Source organism: Chelonoidis abingdonii, chromosome 3 (assembly GCF_003597395.2).
Source record: "Chelonoidis abingdonii isolate Lonesome George chromosome 3, CheloAbing_2.0, whole genome shotgun sequence".
In the NCBI taxonomy this organism is placed as follows: Eukaryota; Metazoa; Chordata; order Testudines; family Testudinidae; genus Chelonoidis; species Chelonoidis abingdonii.
The window spans coordinates 215678866-215694848 of NC_133771.1; the positions used below are offsets into that span (position 1 = coordinate 215678866).

The following is a 15983-nucleotide window of genomic DNA, read 5'->3' on the forward strand; positions in this document are numbered from 1 at the left end:
CTTCGAGTGATTGCTCATGTCCATTCGGTTTACATGTGTGTGCTCACCACATTGCACCAGTGCTGGAAGATTTTCCCTCAGCAGTATCCGAAGGGGACTGGCTCCGGTGCCTCCTTGAATGGATGCGAGCAACACATCTCGAAGAATACCAGTTACGGAAAAGGTAACTCTCTTTTCCTCCCACTCTGGGCTGCTTGCTGGAAGGGGGCTCCCCGCTGTGTCAGTTTTCTCTGTGCAGCCTTTCTTGGGTGCCCGTGCTCTGTGTGTGTCTTTCCTCCTAGTGTTTGCCAGAGCCCGGGCAGCTGCCCCCTGCATTATCTTCTTTGATGAACTGGATTCCTTGGCACCCAACCGGGGACGGAGCGGAGACTCAGGTGGAGTTATGGACAGGTGAGTGCTTGCTGTGCCCTTCTGTTTTGGTAGCTACATTAGGATTCTGAATGATTTGATACATGGATGGCAGGGCCAGGCACACGCAGCTTGGAGGGGAGCCTCTCACTCTTTGCCTCTCTGCCCCTTCCAGTCCTCTCCTTCGCTGCAGTGGGCTTGACACCTGCTTTCACACTGCCCCACATGTGGGGCATTGTCATTGTCTGTTACTGATTGTAGTAAGTCCTGAGTAAACCTCCAGCTGAGATCAGGCTCTCCTGGTGCTGAGTGTGGGGCAAACATTTACTAAAATGACAGAGCCCTCTCCAAGACTTACAGCCTGGAATAGCATCCTGCCTGCCATGGGCTTCTCTGTCCCCCTCAGTCCGGATCCGCATTCAGGCTGCTGTGCAGATGTGTATGAAGACACAGGCCTTGCCCACAAAGAGCCCTCACTGCTGAGCTCATAACCCATGTCTTGTTTCTTTCCCTGTGTCGGCAGGGAAGCGCTTCAGGGCCAGGAGTGCTGTGTGAAGCGCCGCACACCTTTCACTTGTCAGCAGAATCTCACAGCAGGGCAAGCGCAGGCCTGACTGCAAGTTCCTGCAGCCTAGCGGGGTGCAGCTGGAGGCCTGTAGGTGAGATTTGGGGGGAGCACGTGCCTCTGCCGGTGAATGTGTGCCAGGCTCAGCTAGGCACAATGAGGTGTAACGTGAAGCGTTATGAAGGTGTTGTGGCTGTGCTTGGCTGAGCCTGACAATGCAGCCAACGCAGGCTTGAGGGTAGCCTAGGAATAGAGTACAGACACAGCAGGGTATCCAGAGGCCTGATGCTGCAGTGTCTGCCACTCACAGCCCGCCTGAGTCCCTGTGGGGTGCACACGGGTCTGACTGCCAGCGGTGCCTTGCAGGTGAGCTCGTTACACAGGGTACCCTGTGGGGCAGGTTCCTAGATCCCAAGACCAGAAGGATGCATTGTGATCGGCTAGTCTGACCTCTTGTATAGCCCAGGCCAGAGACCTGCCCCAGAGCAATTCCTGGTGCAGAGCTTTTAGAAACACATCCAGTCTTGATTTAAAAATTGTCAGTGGTGGAGAATCCAGCACGGGCCTGGGTAACTTGTTCCAGTGGTTAATTACATTCACTGTTAAACGTGTGCCTTATTTCCAGTCTGGATTTGTCCAGCTTCAGCTTCCAGCTACTGGATCATGTTCTACCTTTGTCTCCTAGGCTGAAGAGCCCATTGTTACGTATTTGTTCGACAAGTAGGTACTTATAGACTGTGATCAGTTCACCCTTTAACTTTCTCTTTGTTAAACTAAATAGATCGAACTCCTTGGGTCTCATTCTAGGGCAGGTTTTCTAACCCTTTAATCATCCTTGTGGCTCCTCTCTGACCCCTCTCCAGTTTATCAACATCTCTCTTGAATTTTGGACAGCAGACCTGGCTGCAGGATTCCAGTACAGTCACACCAGTGCCCAGTGCAGAGTTAAAATAACCTCTCTGCTCCTTCTTGAGATGCCCATTTATACATGCAAGGATCACATTCGCTCCTTTGGTCACAGTGTCGCACTGTGTTCAGCTGATTATCCGCCACAACCCCCAAATCTTTTTCAGTCAGCCCCATCCGGTAAGTGGGGCCTGCCTTCTTTGTTCCCAGATGTACACATTTACATTTAGCCAATTTAAAATGTATATTGTTCGCTTGCTCCCAGTTTACTGAGTCATCCAGATTGTTCTGTATTAGTGATCTGTCCTCTTCATTACTTACCACTCTTTCAATTTCTCTGTCTGCAAAATTTATCAGTGATGATTTTATGTTTTCTTCCAGGTCATTGATAAAAATGTTAAATAGTCTAGGGCCAAGAACCAGTCGCTGCGGGACCCCACTAGAAACAGACCCATTTGATAATGATTCCCCATTCACAGTTACATTGTGAGACCTACCAGGTAGCCAGCTTTTAATCCATTTAAGGTGTGCCATGGCAATTGTATATCATTCTAGCTTGTTAATCAAAATGTGCTGGAGTACCAAGTGAAACCCCTTACAGAAATCTGAGTATATTACATCAACATTATTATCTTTATCAAACTTAGAATCTCATCAAAAACAGATATCAAGTTAGTTTGACAGGATCTATTTTCCATAAAGCCATGTTGATGGGCATGAATTATCTTACCCTGCTTTAATTCTTTATTAATTGAATCCCATATCAGCCGCTCCACTGTCTTGGCCAAGATCGATGTCAGACTGACAGGACTATAATTACCCAGGTCATCGTGTTTACCCTTTTTAAATATTGGCACAACATACGCTTTTTTCCAGGTCTGAGCTGTGATTAGCAAATGTCTCTGTAGGGAACGTGATCCACAGATATGTGTGTCTGTCTATCTACATATGGTCCCTGTCACCAGAGCATTGGAGCTCTTCACAGACATTAGTGTGTGTATCCTCACCACATGCCAGGGGGCAGGGCAGCGTTGGAACGGAGGCTCAGCGAGATTAAGGGGCTTGCCTGAGCTCGCGCAGAGAGTCTGGCAGAGCTGGGAACTTGCTTTAACCACAAGGCCATTTGTGTTCTTACCCCAGGACAGGATTCCTGGCCTGTGCCCATGTGGTGCTCAGTTAGAGAGGCCTGTGGGTCTCAGGGGCTGTGTGTGTGTGTGTGTGGGTTCAGGGGTGGGTATGCAGGCGTGCTGTGGGTGGCACGGTCTCGGACTGGGGACTCGATGGGAAGTCAAAAGACTTGGGTCCTGTGACCAGCTCTGCTAGTGACCTGCTGGGTGAGCCAAGATGCTCCACTCACTCCCCCTAGCTCTTGGTCTTGTCTGTTTAGTTTATAAGCTGCTTGGGGCAGTGACTGTCCCTTCCGGTGTGTCTCCACCGTGCCCGGTCCAGTGGGGCCCTGCTCTGAGCTGGGGCTTGTGGGTGCTCCAGTGATAACAGTACTGCCAGGTGTCTATGGATCTGGGAGTGGGGTTGTTCACAGCTTGAGGTAGGTTTAGCAGTAACTCTAGAGTATCCCTCCCTTTGTTGTTCCTCTCTTGCCCTTGGCAGAGTTGTCTCCCAGCTGCTAGCAGAACTTGATGGACTTCATTCCACCAGAGACGTATTTGTGATCGGCGCCACCAACAGACCTGACCTGCTAGACCCAGCACTGCTCCGGCCTGGCAGGTAACTGCTCGCTGCTCTGGGCTTGCTTGCACGCATGGCTACTGTTCCTGGCCATATGTGGGGAGAGGCTCCTCGGGCAGTGCCTTGGCCTCTGGGCCCACGGGGCGAGTGGCTGTTGGGGGAGCCGTTCCCTGGGCGATGCCTCGGCCTCTGGGCCAATGGGGCAAGTGGCTCTTGGGCTTCAAAGGGATCAAGTTGTGCCCAGTGTAGCCTGCGTCACCATGTTACCTTATCACTGTGCCCCTCCCCAGCCCTTTCTCCCCTGTGGTATGGTACGTTCGCTCCTCCCTTGTACACTGCAACTGTTCTGGGCTGGGCCCGTCTCTGCCTGTTTGTGTGCAGGACCCAGCACGACACACCGCGGTGCTGAGTGGGGCCTTTGAAGGGTACCACAGTGGAGACCATGGGGCGATGGATTTTCTGTTGCCCTCCAGCCTCTTTACTCCAGTCTGGCAGCATAGTGGGAGCAGAAACAGCCCTGGGCATTAGCCCTGGTGCACGGGGCTCCCCAGCCTCCGCAGAGCTCCTGCAGAGGGTCTGTGCTGGCCTCTTGCAGGGCACGAGCTGGAGGAAGCAGGGCTGAAACATGGATTCTGGCTACCTGGGCTGGCCATCAGCCAGTGGGGGCCATTGCAACCAGAGCATAAGCTAGAGCAGCCCTCGTGCTCCTCTGATTCCCACTGGGGTGGGACAGACTGAGAATTGGGTGATGTGAGGCCACCTCTGTCTACCCAGTCTCCGGGCTCAGCGTGCAAGTGGAGCCTGGTAACACTCGTGCCAGGGAGCCGCTGACTTCCCTGGTTGGGGGCGGGGGCGCTGTTGTGCTGACACTGGGAACACGTGGCTTGGCTGTTGAAGCAGGTTCTTCTCGATCTGGCCTTGACTGGCTCTTTCCCTCCACTGCCAGGTTTGACAAGCTGGTCTATGTCGGCATGAATGAGGACCGGGAGTCTCAGCTGCGAGTGCTGAGCGCCATCACCAGAAAGTGAGTGTTTGCCCAGCTGCCTAGCACCAAACAAGCCGCTTGCATACCTGGCTATGCATGCACAGCGCGACTGGGCGGGGGGGCGGCTGAGCGCAGCTGGGCGGGGGGGCGGCTGAGCGCAGCTGGGCGGGGGGGGCGCTAAGCGCGGCTGGGCAGGGGGGCGGCTAAGCGCGCTGGGCAGGGGGGCGGCTAAGTGTGGCTGGGCTAGGGGCAGCTAAGCACGACTGGGTGGCTAAGCGTGGCTGGGGGGTGGCTAAGCGTGGCTGGGCGGGGGGCAGCTAAGTGCGGCTGGGTGGCTAAGCGCGGTGGGGGCGGGGATGGCTGGCAGAGTTGAAGGCAGTTCAGAGGTGCCAGTCATGGTGCCCAGAGCTTGCAGGCTGCCCGCCTAGCTTGAGCTGGAGCATACACGAGAGAAGGAGGGACCTGTGCAGGGAAGCCCGGCTGCTGAGGGCAGGAACAGAGCTGTACCAGGCTCCATCCGGGCCTAGATGAGCCCACACAATCTCTTCAGCTCTGGGCTCGCCCTTCACACCCACAGCCCCCTCCTGGGCTGCCAGAGGCCTGGCCTGTGCCAGAGAGACACGGAGAGCTGTAACAGGCCTGCGTCTGCACACCAGGGGCCAGATCCTCAGCAGGGGAGTTAACTGCTGCTTTGCTGAAGCCAATGTCAGTTGACACCAGCTGAGGAGCTGGCCCTGAGTTACCAATTGCCCTGCACTATGGAGGTTGTGGTGCCACAAGTCCTGTTGTGACCTGGCAGTGTTTTACCCTGCTGAGCACAAGTATAAGTGACTGCCCGCACTGCAAGGCGCCGGGGAATCTGGGCAGGGGGTCTCGCATCGCTCTCCCGGGGATTTTCCATGGTGTGGGAGCTGTGTTTTAACCAGTTTGGAGGTGTTTTAGTTTCCCCATCTGGCTTGCAGACAATCACTGCTGTTTCTTCCCGCTCAGGCCAGGCATATCCTGGTTGGAGAAGCTAGTGTGCATTGCTGAAATCTCCTCTCTGGCCATGTGGGCGGCCCCGTCTGCCAGAGCCCTTCCTGTTAGGGGAGACCGAACCCCTGAGGTGTGGGGTTTGCACAGGAGTTTTTGATATTGAGACCACTATGATGTAGATAGTTATGGAAGTTCTCCTCTGGGAGGAGTCTGCGGCCAGGAACCAGACCTGCAGAGACCTGGTCTTCCCTGATTGACAGGTCTGAATGGCCTTTGAATCTGTCCTGCAGGAGTGAGACTCCACTTGTGACGTGGGCCAGCTGTGTTCTTGTGGGAGGGAAATGAATGATCAGGTTAATCAAGTGGTGGAGCCTGTGATTATGGAGAACCTAGTGCAGAGCCCAAGGGGGCTGCGCAGGGAGGAGCTGACCTGGGTATCCGAGTCCCCCTGCCCATAGCCCACTGGCTGGATTCAGTCGCCAGCTGTGTGTGTCTCTAACTGCTGGGTGTCTCCCCTCCTGGCAGGTTCAAACTGGACCCTTCAGTGAGTCTTAGCAGTGTCCTAGATCAGTGCCCTGCCCAGCTGACGGGAGCAGATCTGTATGCGCTCTGCGCAGACGCCATGATGTGTGCCGTCAAACGGAAGGTGGATTGGATTGAGGAAGGTAGGAGCCCAGCCCCTTCCTCTTGTGTGCTGTTCAGCGGTTAAAATCTCTAGGGACTAGCTGGACCCCCAGCCATTGGGAGGGGAGTAATGCAGAACAAATCATGCCAGGCAGACATGGGGGCTTCCCCTGATAGGCTTTCAGGGCAGCGAACTGTGTTTTGGGTTTTAGTGAAGCATTTGATACAGTATCTTGTGAAATCTTCCCTCATTAGTTCACATTGGCTCGGACTTGACTCGGTTGGGGGTTGGGACAAAGGGGAACGCCAAGTGGCCAAGCCAAGTCAGGAGGAGGCTCCTCTGGGGGTTACCGTGGGGATCCAGCCAGGCTAGGTCGGGTCTTGTTCACCAGTGATCTGGGCATTTTGTGGACATTCACAAATGGAGACTTGCACACCCAGGCAGATGGAAGCAATGGAGAGGCAGCATTGTCCATTGGTTAGAGCAGTGGGCTGGGAGCTAGGAACCCCACTCTCCAAATCCTAGCTCCATCACGGGGCTCTCTGAGGCACCACCCGGTGGGGTCCGTCTGCATGGGTCAGCCTGTGGGATGGGCTTGGGTATGTCTCTGTATGGCGCTCCCCAGCTGCAGAATAGGAACCTGAGCCTGGCTTCCCTCTCCGAGTTGGGCCCCTCAGCTTGCTGTCTCATTTTGCAATATTAAAAAGGGGCCGAGCGAAGCAAAATAAACCGAGTCAGACTTAACAAATGCTCTGTCCAGGGTGGAGTGAGCCACATGTCAGCCAGTGGGGAGAACCCTGGGAACCAGGGTAGCGAACAGCAACTGAAAGGGGTCTTGTCAATGGCTGCATTTGGTCACCAAGTGGCGTTGCAACCTTTTCTCGCTTCAGCCACTCTCTCTCGTGTCTGTGCCTTAAGCCAGGTAAACAAACATTATATAAACGGGCTTGAACTGGACCTGGTTCCGCCATCCTGGCGGTCAGCCGCTTCCACCTGGGTTGTTTGTTCCCCTGCTCTTGGCACAAGGCAGCTGCATAGTGATGGGCTTGGCCCAGGCTTTGAGAACAGTCCCACCACTGCTCATTCAGTCTGAGCCTGAGCAGGGTGCCTCACGCCCACAAGTGACCGAGGGCTGGTGGGGTTGGCAAAGGAGGGGAGTGTGAGCACCGACTAGGCGCAGCTTGGCCCAATGACTACAGCACCCCCATAACCCTGAAATGCCTGCAGGTCTCCTCTGCTCGCTGTCCTCGCCCCACTTTATTCTTCTCACCAGCCGCTCTGCAGCTTCTCTCTATGGAAAGGATTGGCTGGGGCCTAAGGCATGAGCTATCCCCTCCAGCCACTGGCAGGCAGGCAGCTCCCATGTGCAGGAGGCAGAGCTGGGTTCAGAGGTTTGCCAGCCCTCAGTCACCAGGCAGGCCCCCCCAAAGTCCTGGGATTGAAGAAGAGAATGGACTGGGAGTTCTCTTTTGTTTCTGATTTCGGAGCTCTTAGGTGGCATCTGGGCCACAGTTTCAAGCTTTTCTCCTCAGCCATGATGGTTAGAAATTTCATTACAAAACCAAGAGCTGAGAGTCGCCTGTAATCACACAATTCCAGAATATGGGGCTAAAGAACATTCTCCACTGCAAGATGTGGCAGGGTGCCCTTCGCCCTCTGGGGAGCTGGCGGGGAGGTGTTCTCCAGGCCCAGCCATTCCGCCCAAATTGAGTTCACGCCTCTGCCTTCCCACAAGGCAAGTTCTTATTTGCCTAGGCTTGGACAGCTTTTGTGAAGCCATGATTCTGAATGCGAGAGAATGTCAGAGGAAGGCCTGGAGTGGGCTGGAGGCAGGTGGGCAGGGCAGGGTAAAGTGATGGGGGAGGAATAGCTCACTGGTTTGAGCATTGGCCTGCTAAATCCATTGTTGTGAGTTCAAGCCTTGAGGGGGCCACTTAGGCATCTGGGGCAAAATCAGTACGTGGTCCTGCTAGTGAAGGCAGGGGCTGGACTCAATGACCTTTTGGGGTCCCTTCCAGTTCATCTCCATCATTATTATTATTATAGCCTCACGTGGCTGTTTAACAGCTTGTGCAGAGTCTGGAGTGGGGGCTGTCAGGTCTTTCCTGGCCAGGAGCAGATTCCTGGGCTGGGAGTGGGGGAGACCAGCTTCCTGTGCCGTCTGCATTCAGGTGCCTGTGTGATTCTTTCCCCAGGGCTGGACACAGAGAGTTCCGCTCTAGTTCTGACCATGGAGGATTTTGGACAAGCTGCCACAAGGCTGCAGCCGTCAGTTTCGGAGCAGGAGCTGCTCAAATACAGAGTGATCCAGCGGAAGTTTGCTGCCTGCTAGCCTGCAGTGAGAAGGGAAGGGAAGGCGCACACAAAGCCCTAATACAGAGAAGGCCAAGAGGATTCGGGACAGGTGTGTGGGCTGGAGAGGGGGAGGTGTCATCACCTGCTGACTCCTGGCCAGCCCTGGCCCCCCGTTCATGGACGGGGCACAGCATTTAGCCATGGCTCTGAGGCTGTTGGCAGCACAGCTGGGGTTCATGCTCCTGCTCCTCTGTCCCAGTCCCCCTCCTCCAATCTCACAGCCTGGCCTTCACCCCTACAGCCACCATCCCGCCCTGTAATCTGGTGTGTGAGGAAGGGGCTTTGAGCTGAGTCGTGGATCTCAAGGGAAAGGAGTGTGACCAAAGCTCCTGTGAGACCCTGCACTAGTCATGGATTGTCCCATGACCTTGTGCCCTCCCCCTGGAGTAGGCAGCGATCCTGAGCTCGGGGGTGGATTGAGTGAAAAATCCTCCCCTCTCCCACAGCCTCCCTGGGATATGAGGGAATTAGCAGATGCCTTCTGCTCAGGATCAGCATTGTGGTCAGTGCAGGAAATTGCTTCCCTACTGCTGGGCTGGGGGCTGTGTTCCCTGCTCCCTTCTAGGGCTCCTCCCAATCTCCAGGAACTGCAGCAGCTGCTTCTCCCAGGCAGTGTGCCATGGTGCAGCATGGGGGGATCGGCCCCTGTGCCTTGGCACTGACCTGAGCGTGGAGTTGGAGAGAAATGGGGCTTGATCTGTTTCACTAAATCCAATGATTGGGGAGCACCAAGGAACTGTGGAGCTGTAGCTCTGGGCAATCTCCGCAGCTGGGGGGTGCAGCAGGGGGTGTATGGGGGACACCATGAGAGCGGGACAGTTCTGGGAGGAGGGGAGGGAGGAAGGGCTGTCGGTGCAGGTTTGTCAGAATTGCACTGTTTCAGGCAGATGCATCTGATTCTTCAAAGCTGTCATGGCGCTGTGCATGCAGCTGGGGGCTCTGGGCATAGGCCTTGCACTGTTCTCCTGGCAGGAGGAGGATTCACACCCACAGCTCTTCTCCCTGGGTACAGGGCCAGCCTAAAACCTGGCACCACAGAAGGGTGGACTCATGCTGGCCCTCAGCATGGAGGGGAATCTCATCCCGAATGAGAGAGAACTTCCTTGTGGAGCTTTAGCCATGGGTGGTGAGAGGGTCCCCTGCTGCTTTCCCTCCTGGCACATGCACTACAGGCAGGGATGGTGCTTCCGATCGCTCAGGCAGCCACGAACAAGACAGGAGCGGTAGCCAGAGCGGCAGGGAGGAAGTTTGGGTCACCTGAGACGTTCTTGCAGGGTTTCTGAACCCCCTCACCAGCTCCCAGCACACGGGCATGGGCACTACACAGGGAAGAGGCATGGAGCAGCTGCAGTGTGTGAGGACACTGCCAGCTGCACAGGTAGTGGGCAGGGGCAGATACTGCACTGGCTGTAAATACTGTACAGGGCTTTCTAAATAAAGGAGGAGTTTTGGTCTAGTTCTCAGCTGTGTCTGGGCATTTATTGCCCCCTCTACAGCTGCTGGGGTCAGGCGTTCACCAAGAGCGCGTTACGCTCGGAGCATGCAGCGGGCATGTTGATGCACTGTGCACACGAGTTGCAAGAAGCAGACTGCACTCCTGCCAAGCCCTGCTCAGTGTCATTGTACCCGCTCACCAGCATCTGTCGTGGGGCTGGCAGGGACAGTGAGCCTGGCAGGGAGTTTGGGTCTAGGCACAGGCAGCTGTGCCCAGCAGGGCTGGGCCTGCACAGGCTGCCTGGGCTGTAGTGTGGCTGGCTCTCTGAGGACAAGGGCACCGTGGTGCAGTAAGACTTGTGTTGGCTTCAGCTTTTTGCTCATCATCTGGCCCCAGCTTCCCCTCCCAGGGGAGTCTCAGCAGCCCAGCCTGCGCTGTGCCAACATTTACCAGCAATTCTATTAGCATGAAGCCCCTCAGCCTGGGGCCAGGCCTGGCGGTCTCCTCCTTGGAGATCCTGACATCCCGGGGAGCGACTTGAGCCTGCTGTAGCAGCAGCGATGCCTTTTTCCAGCCACCACTGGACACTTACCCTCCCCTGCTGCTGGGCGAGCAGCCCAGCAATGGGCACCTGCTGCAGTGAGCCTGGGCACACTGATGGGGGGTAGGGAGAAGAGGTGCAGGGTAGGATGCAGCCCAGGAGCTTGCCTGAGGCAGCCGAATGGGCACCAGTGCTGGGCACAGGCCCTGAAGCTGCCCTGCTAGTGGCTGGCTGTGTTGCCCCCCTCCCTTTAGGGATTAGGCTGCCATCTCCCCTCTGGGGGTCAGTGATATGTCTCTAGCAGCTGCCTCTCCTTGCCAGCCCCCGTGAGCACCTTCTCGGTGTCCTCGCTGCCCTTTTCAGCAGCAGTGCCCAGGGGCTGACCCCTCCCAGCCCAGCCCTGCCAAGCACCTCCCTCCCCCTTGGTCTACCCCTTCGTCACTCTCCCCACACCCACTTTGCTAGGCCGACTGGTGACAACATCTGAAGGAAGCTAACTCGGCCAGGAGCCTGGAGATGGACAGCAGCCACCTACCCCAGCCAGGTCACGCCCTGCACGAGGAGGGAGGTGGATACTAGCTGTTGGCAGGCAAGACTAGACCCCCCGCCCCAGCCTTGAGTGGCTGCACCACCTACCCATGGTTTTCCCTGCTCAGAGTCTTGTGCCACTTGCTTTTCTATCTTGACTCCTTTCCTCGCCCTCAGCTAGCACCCGGTTCAGGCTCATGCTGCTGCTACCGCACAGCCAGCTGCCAGCTGCACCATGCCAACTACTGCAGCCTCCTCTTCCTGGGCAGCACCCCCCCACCATCAGCAGCGATGGCCATGCAGAATGATCCAGCGGCTGGAGCATGCAGTTGCACACAGGCTCTGCTCTAGACTCCAGGCATGAGCTGGCCCTGTCACTCATCCATACCAAGGGCAGTGGCACTGCAGAGAGATCTCCATGACTGGCACCAGCAGAATCCTGCTCGCATCAACTCCAGCCTCCTCTGAGCTTTTCAGGCCCAGCCCGGCTGCCGAACAAACACACAGGACCACGTGCACTGGTAACTCTCCATGAGCCTTGTTTCACTTTCCTCGCAACAGCCTTCTAGAGAGCCCTCGACAGCCCTGAGATTCGGACCAACGCCCCCACACCCCGGTGCAGCCTGACAAATGCAAGAAGCAGAGAGGGACAAGCAGCAGCAGTACGGGCCAATCTAGCCAGCCCCCGAGCCTTGCTCAGGCCTCACAGGCACTTCCTGGGGCCTTCCCCTGAAGTGGCCGGCTGGTGGATAGGCCCAGCGGCTGCCCAAACAGAGCCGTTCAGACAGGAAGATGGAGAAGCGTTCCATCCACGCGGCCAGGGGCGCAGTCCAACCAGCAATGCCACGGAGCCCCTGGCAGTGCTTCAGCCTGTCTTCTTCACCACGTGGATGAAGTAGCAGGGGGTGTAGGCCTGGCCAGGCTGGTAGGGCTGGAAGTCGCCCAGGACGCTGTGCTGGCACTGACCCTGGAAGGCGTTCTTCAGCAGCTCCGTGAAGGCCTCCAGGCGGTGAGGGTAGTAGGAGAGACGGAATTTGCTGGAACACAGGAGAGAGATCGCACTGAGGGGCTGGGGCAGGTGCCTGTGGGGGGCTCTGGGATGTGCCAGCCTGACCCTGCTGTGCACGGCGGAGTCCGACTAGCAGGGATGCAGCTAAGCCACCCAGGGCTGGTGCTTCTCTTCAGCCTGCAGGAGCCCCCAGCTGGGCAAAGCAGGACAGGCCCCTGCTGCGTGCGCCCTGTGCCCAGACACCTCATGTGCACGTGGATTGGGACCCACAAGCCACAGGTGCCAGTGCCAACCAGCACATACCTCAGTTCCGGGGCTTCCTCTGGCTCCTGTGCCGGGACCTGCAGGGTGTAGTCCAGGGTCACCATATGGGCTTTGTTATTCACTAGCAGCACGGATGTGGTGATGTCCTTTGTCAGGTCACTCTGGGAGGGGCACAAGGCCAAGAGCTTCTGTTACCTCCTCCCCTCCCATGTGTCAGCCCCCAGGTCGGCTGGGGGAGGCTAATTCCACCCCAGCATGCTCCGTCTGGGAATTCTGGGATGGAGCCTGCCTGCCTGGAGCTGTGGTGATGCTCCAATCCCAACCCGGCCTGCTCTCCTGGTGTGGTCTGCACAACACCCACCGACGCTTCCGGCCGTGGCTACACCCAAGGGCACATACGCAGCTGCTGCACTCTCCTTCCACAGCCTCTAGCTGGCCCTGCTTCAGCCTCAGCCCTGCAGCCTCTCCTCCACTCTGTCCTCACCTGTGACTCCAGTCGACTCAGGCTCCCCCATTACCTCCCTAAGCCCTGTCCGCCGTCAGCCAGAGCTGCTCCCTCCCACCAGGCCAGCTGCGAGGATTCATGCCATCAGGGCACCAGAGCCCACGGGCATGGCCGGGGGCTGCCAGAGCGGACGTGCGTGGTGGCGAGAGACCTCTGTCCCTACATCACTGAGTGCGTCAACCCTGTCCCTATCCCTCAGTGGGGCACAACAAACAGAGCAGCCCCTGATCCCCAGTGACCTCCCCCTCCACCAGGCAGGCCTGGAGGGCAGTAACCTTGTAGTAGATGTTCTTGCCAGGTGGAGCGCAGCCCGTGGCCAGGATGTAGTCGTAGTTGCGATGGTCGATGACCATGAGACCTCCCGGTCGCACCATGCTTGCAATGTTCTTAAGGGCCAGTTTATGGTCGCTCTGATCACCTAGGTGAAGGGGCGGGATTCAGCTACCCCGCTGCAATGCACCAGAGCCCATTCTCCACCCCAGCTGCCCATGGCCCCTCGGCATCTCGCTCTGTCCTGCAGTGGCGCTGACAGCAGTGGACATGCTGGGGTCTCCAGGACCCGGCATGCCTCAGCTAAGCTAGTCCGCCTCCCTGAAAGCCCCATTTCCTGGCTGGGCTAGGAGGGCCCTAGCACAGGCCAAAGTGGCCATCCAGGAACGCCCTAGCAAAAGAGGGGCCCTGGAGCAGGTAGAGCCAACAGACCAGACCAGTGCCCTTGGGGTGGGGAGGGGGGCTAGGGGATATGGGGCGGCTGCCGCACACTGCCCATATAGGGCTACTGTAGCACAAAGTTAGAGCAGCCCCAGAATCCAAGATGCTCCTAGGTGGAGCCGAGCAACCTTCTCTTCTCCCCCTCATTCCTGCACCACACAGGGAGTCAGGACCTTGTTTGCATTCTGGACACAGACTGAGCATGGGCTGGGAGATGAAATCCTGCTGCCATCCCAGTGTGGGCTTGAGCAAGTCTCAGCAACCCCCCGCAGCAGTAAATGGGCCGGTGGGCCCACCTCGCCTGGCCGTCGCAGAGGCCTGGTGCTTCGGAGATGAGAGCCCTGCGTGCGAACCTGGCCTCCGTGCTCTGGCTGCAGGGCTGGTCCCCAGAAGCAGCCTCTGTTCACCAGGCTCACCTTTGAAATCAGGCAGATGCGCAAAGGAGTTTCCCAGGCAGATGACAGCATCAAACCCGTCTCCCGGCTTCTGCAGGTCCTTGTCCAGAGTGAGCCAGTTGGCCTCCTCAATGACTGCACCACACGAGAGCGGGTTACACACACACACACACAGGCCTTGCCTTCCCTGGGCTGGGGGACCTTTCCTCCTCCACATAGATCCCCACTGCTCCTGCCTCAGAGATGGGGTGGAGGGCCAGTACCCATTGACACAGCAGCCCAGAAAGCACCCATCCCCCTACACACCGCTGAACAGCTCGGGCTCCTGGACAAAGGCAACAGGCGCAGCCCCCAGACACTCACTACCCTGGGGAGTTGGAATGGGGCATTAGTCCCATTTCAAAGCCAGCCAGGGGAAGCGAGTGCTGCATGTGCGAGGGGAGAGAACAGGGTGTGATATCGAAACGTCTTGCTCAGTGACGTCAAGGGAAGAGGCGCACGCAGCATGTTACATTTGCTGATGCTCCTATGCCAGGGAAATGTCCCAGAGAGACGGGGCACCATGAGGGCGTTCTGCCTGGAAATGCAGCCTACAGCACCTGGGGACTGGACATTGATCCCCTCGGGGCAGGGGAAGCCTGGCAGAGCCAGCAGCAGACTAGTCAGGCATTTCAATGCCGAGATGAGCAGCAGCAGGAGTCCAGGGAATTCTGGGCTCCCGCTAGAGGCATCACCCTCCCCCCCAGTGGCAGAAGGACGCTGTTCTCCTCACCAGCCCCAAGGGTGCTCGTTGCCAGCCAGAGAGAAACCAGGAAGGGTTCAGAGCCTGAGCAGCTCATTTCCAGGGGGGGAACCAAAGGCATAAGTGTCGCATCGGGATAAAAGACAGGCCTTGGGGCCTCTCATGGCCTGTTCCCCACCCCAAAGCAGGCACACTGCCCCAGCGCGTGCCTCAGGGCGCTGTGCCTACCCCACTTGTCAAAGGCCTCTTCCTTCCGTCGGTTCCATCGTTCCTTCAGGGCGTACTTGAGCATCTTGTCACTGGCGTCAACGCTGGTCACGCTGAACCCGTCCTCCACCAGCATGATGGAGTCCACCCTGCCGAGGGCAGAGAGAGCGTGATACCCCTGCAAGATGCAGGGGGAGTACACAGAGCAGGGTGCCCATGTGTGCGTGCCAGGAATGGGGTAGCCCATCAGGCTCCACTGGGGTAGGGGGTCCCCTCAGGCGCTGGGGGGCTGAACAAGGGTCTTACATACACAGAGTGGGGGGGTTCCCCTCTGTCTCAGGGGTTCATACACACATGGGGTGGGGCTGTACAAGGGGTCACACACAAGGCAGGGTGTTCCACTCACACACACAATGGAGGCTATACAGGGTCTCACACACACATGGGGCAGTCCAGGGGTTCCTGAATATGAGGGGGGTTCCCACACACACCATGGGGATGTATGGGGGAGGGCACACACAGGGATGGGGCTGATTTGGGAATCACACACACACAGGGTAGGGGGAGTTCCTGCAAACACACAGTGGGGGGAAGGGTCTGAGGTAGGGGTCACACTTACAGGGTAGGGGGCTTCTCACACACACACACACAGGTGGGGGGGGTCACACATGGCGGGGCTATACTGTGATCTCACCCACACCCATGGTGGGCGGATCTCCACTCTGTAGGGGACTCCAACACTCAGAGGGATGGGGGGGTTCCACACACGGGGGTGGTCTGGATGAAGGATCTCATTCATGAGGGGTGTCTCAGACATGGGGGGGCTGTATGGGGATCTCAGACATGGGGGTGCTATACGGGGATCTCACAGACACAGGGGAGGGCTGTACGGGGATCTAACACACGTGGTGGTGTATGGGGTTCTCAGACACGAGGGGAGTGTACAGAGCTCTCACAGATGGGGGGATCCGACAGACGGGGCTGTACGGGGCTGTGACGCACAAACACGGGGGGACTCTACGAGGTGTCACACACAGACACATCGGGGGGGGGCTGTACAGGGTGTGTGACACCCACACACGGTGGGGGCTGTATGGGGATGTGACACACAGACACACATCGCTGGGGCGGGGGGGGGGCTGTACGAGGTGTCTCACACAGACACACACATCGGGGGGGCTGTACGAGGTGTCTCTCACAC

The 15983-nt window shown here is 57.4% G+C and overlaps 2 protein-coding genes across 2 annotated transcripts in view; one reads left to right on the top strand and one right to left on the bottom strand.

Moving 5' to 3' along the window:
• The window catches only part of PEX6 (peroxisomal biogenesis factor 6), a gene marked incomplete at its 5' end in the record, with an annotated part of 29962 nt that extends 20057 nt beyond the window's left edge, over positions 1–9905 (top strand). The window contains 5 exons of the mRNA XM_032780470.2: positions 282–390; positions 3428–3544; positions 4452–4529; positions 5991–6130; positions 8286–9905. Of these exons, the coding sequence (XP_032636361.2) occupies positions 282–390; positions 3428–3544; positions 4452–4529; positions 5991–6130; positions 8286–8422 (581 nt within the window). The remainder of the gene's footprint in view (positions 1–281; positions 391–3427; positions 3545–4451; positions 4530–5990; positions 6131–8285) is intronic.
• A 1566-nt stretch (positions 9906–11471) lies between these two features.
• The window catches only part of GNMT (glycine N-methyltransferase), a 5150-nt gene continuing 638 nt past the window's right edge, over positions 11472–15983 (bottom strand). The window contains 5 exon segments of the mRNA XM_032780485.2: positions 11472–11986; positions 12262–12383; positions 13003–13145; positions 13855–13968; positions 14804–14931. Of these exon segments, the coding sequence (XP_032636376.1) occupies positions 11815–11986; positions 12262–12383; positions 13003–13145; positions 13855–13968; positions 14804–14931 (679 nt within the window). The 3' untranslated portion in view covers positions 11472–11814.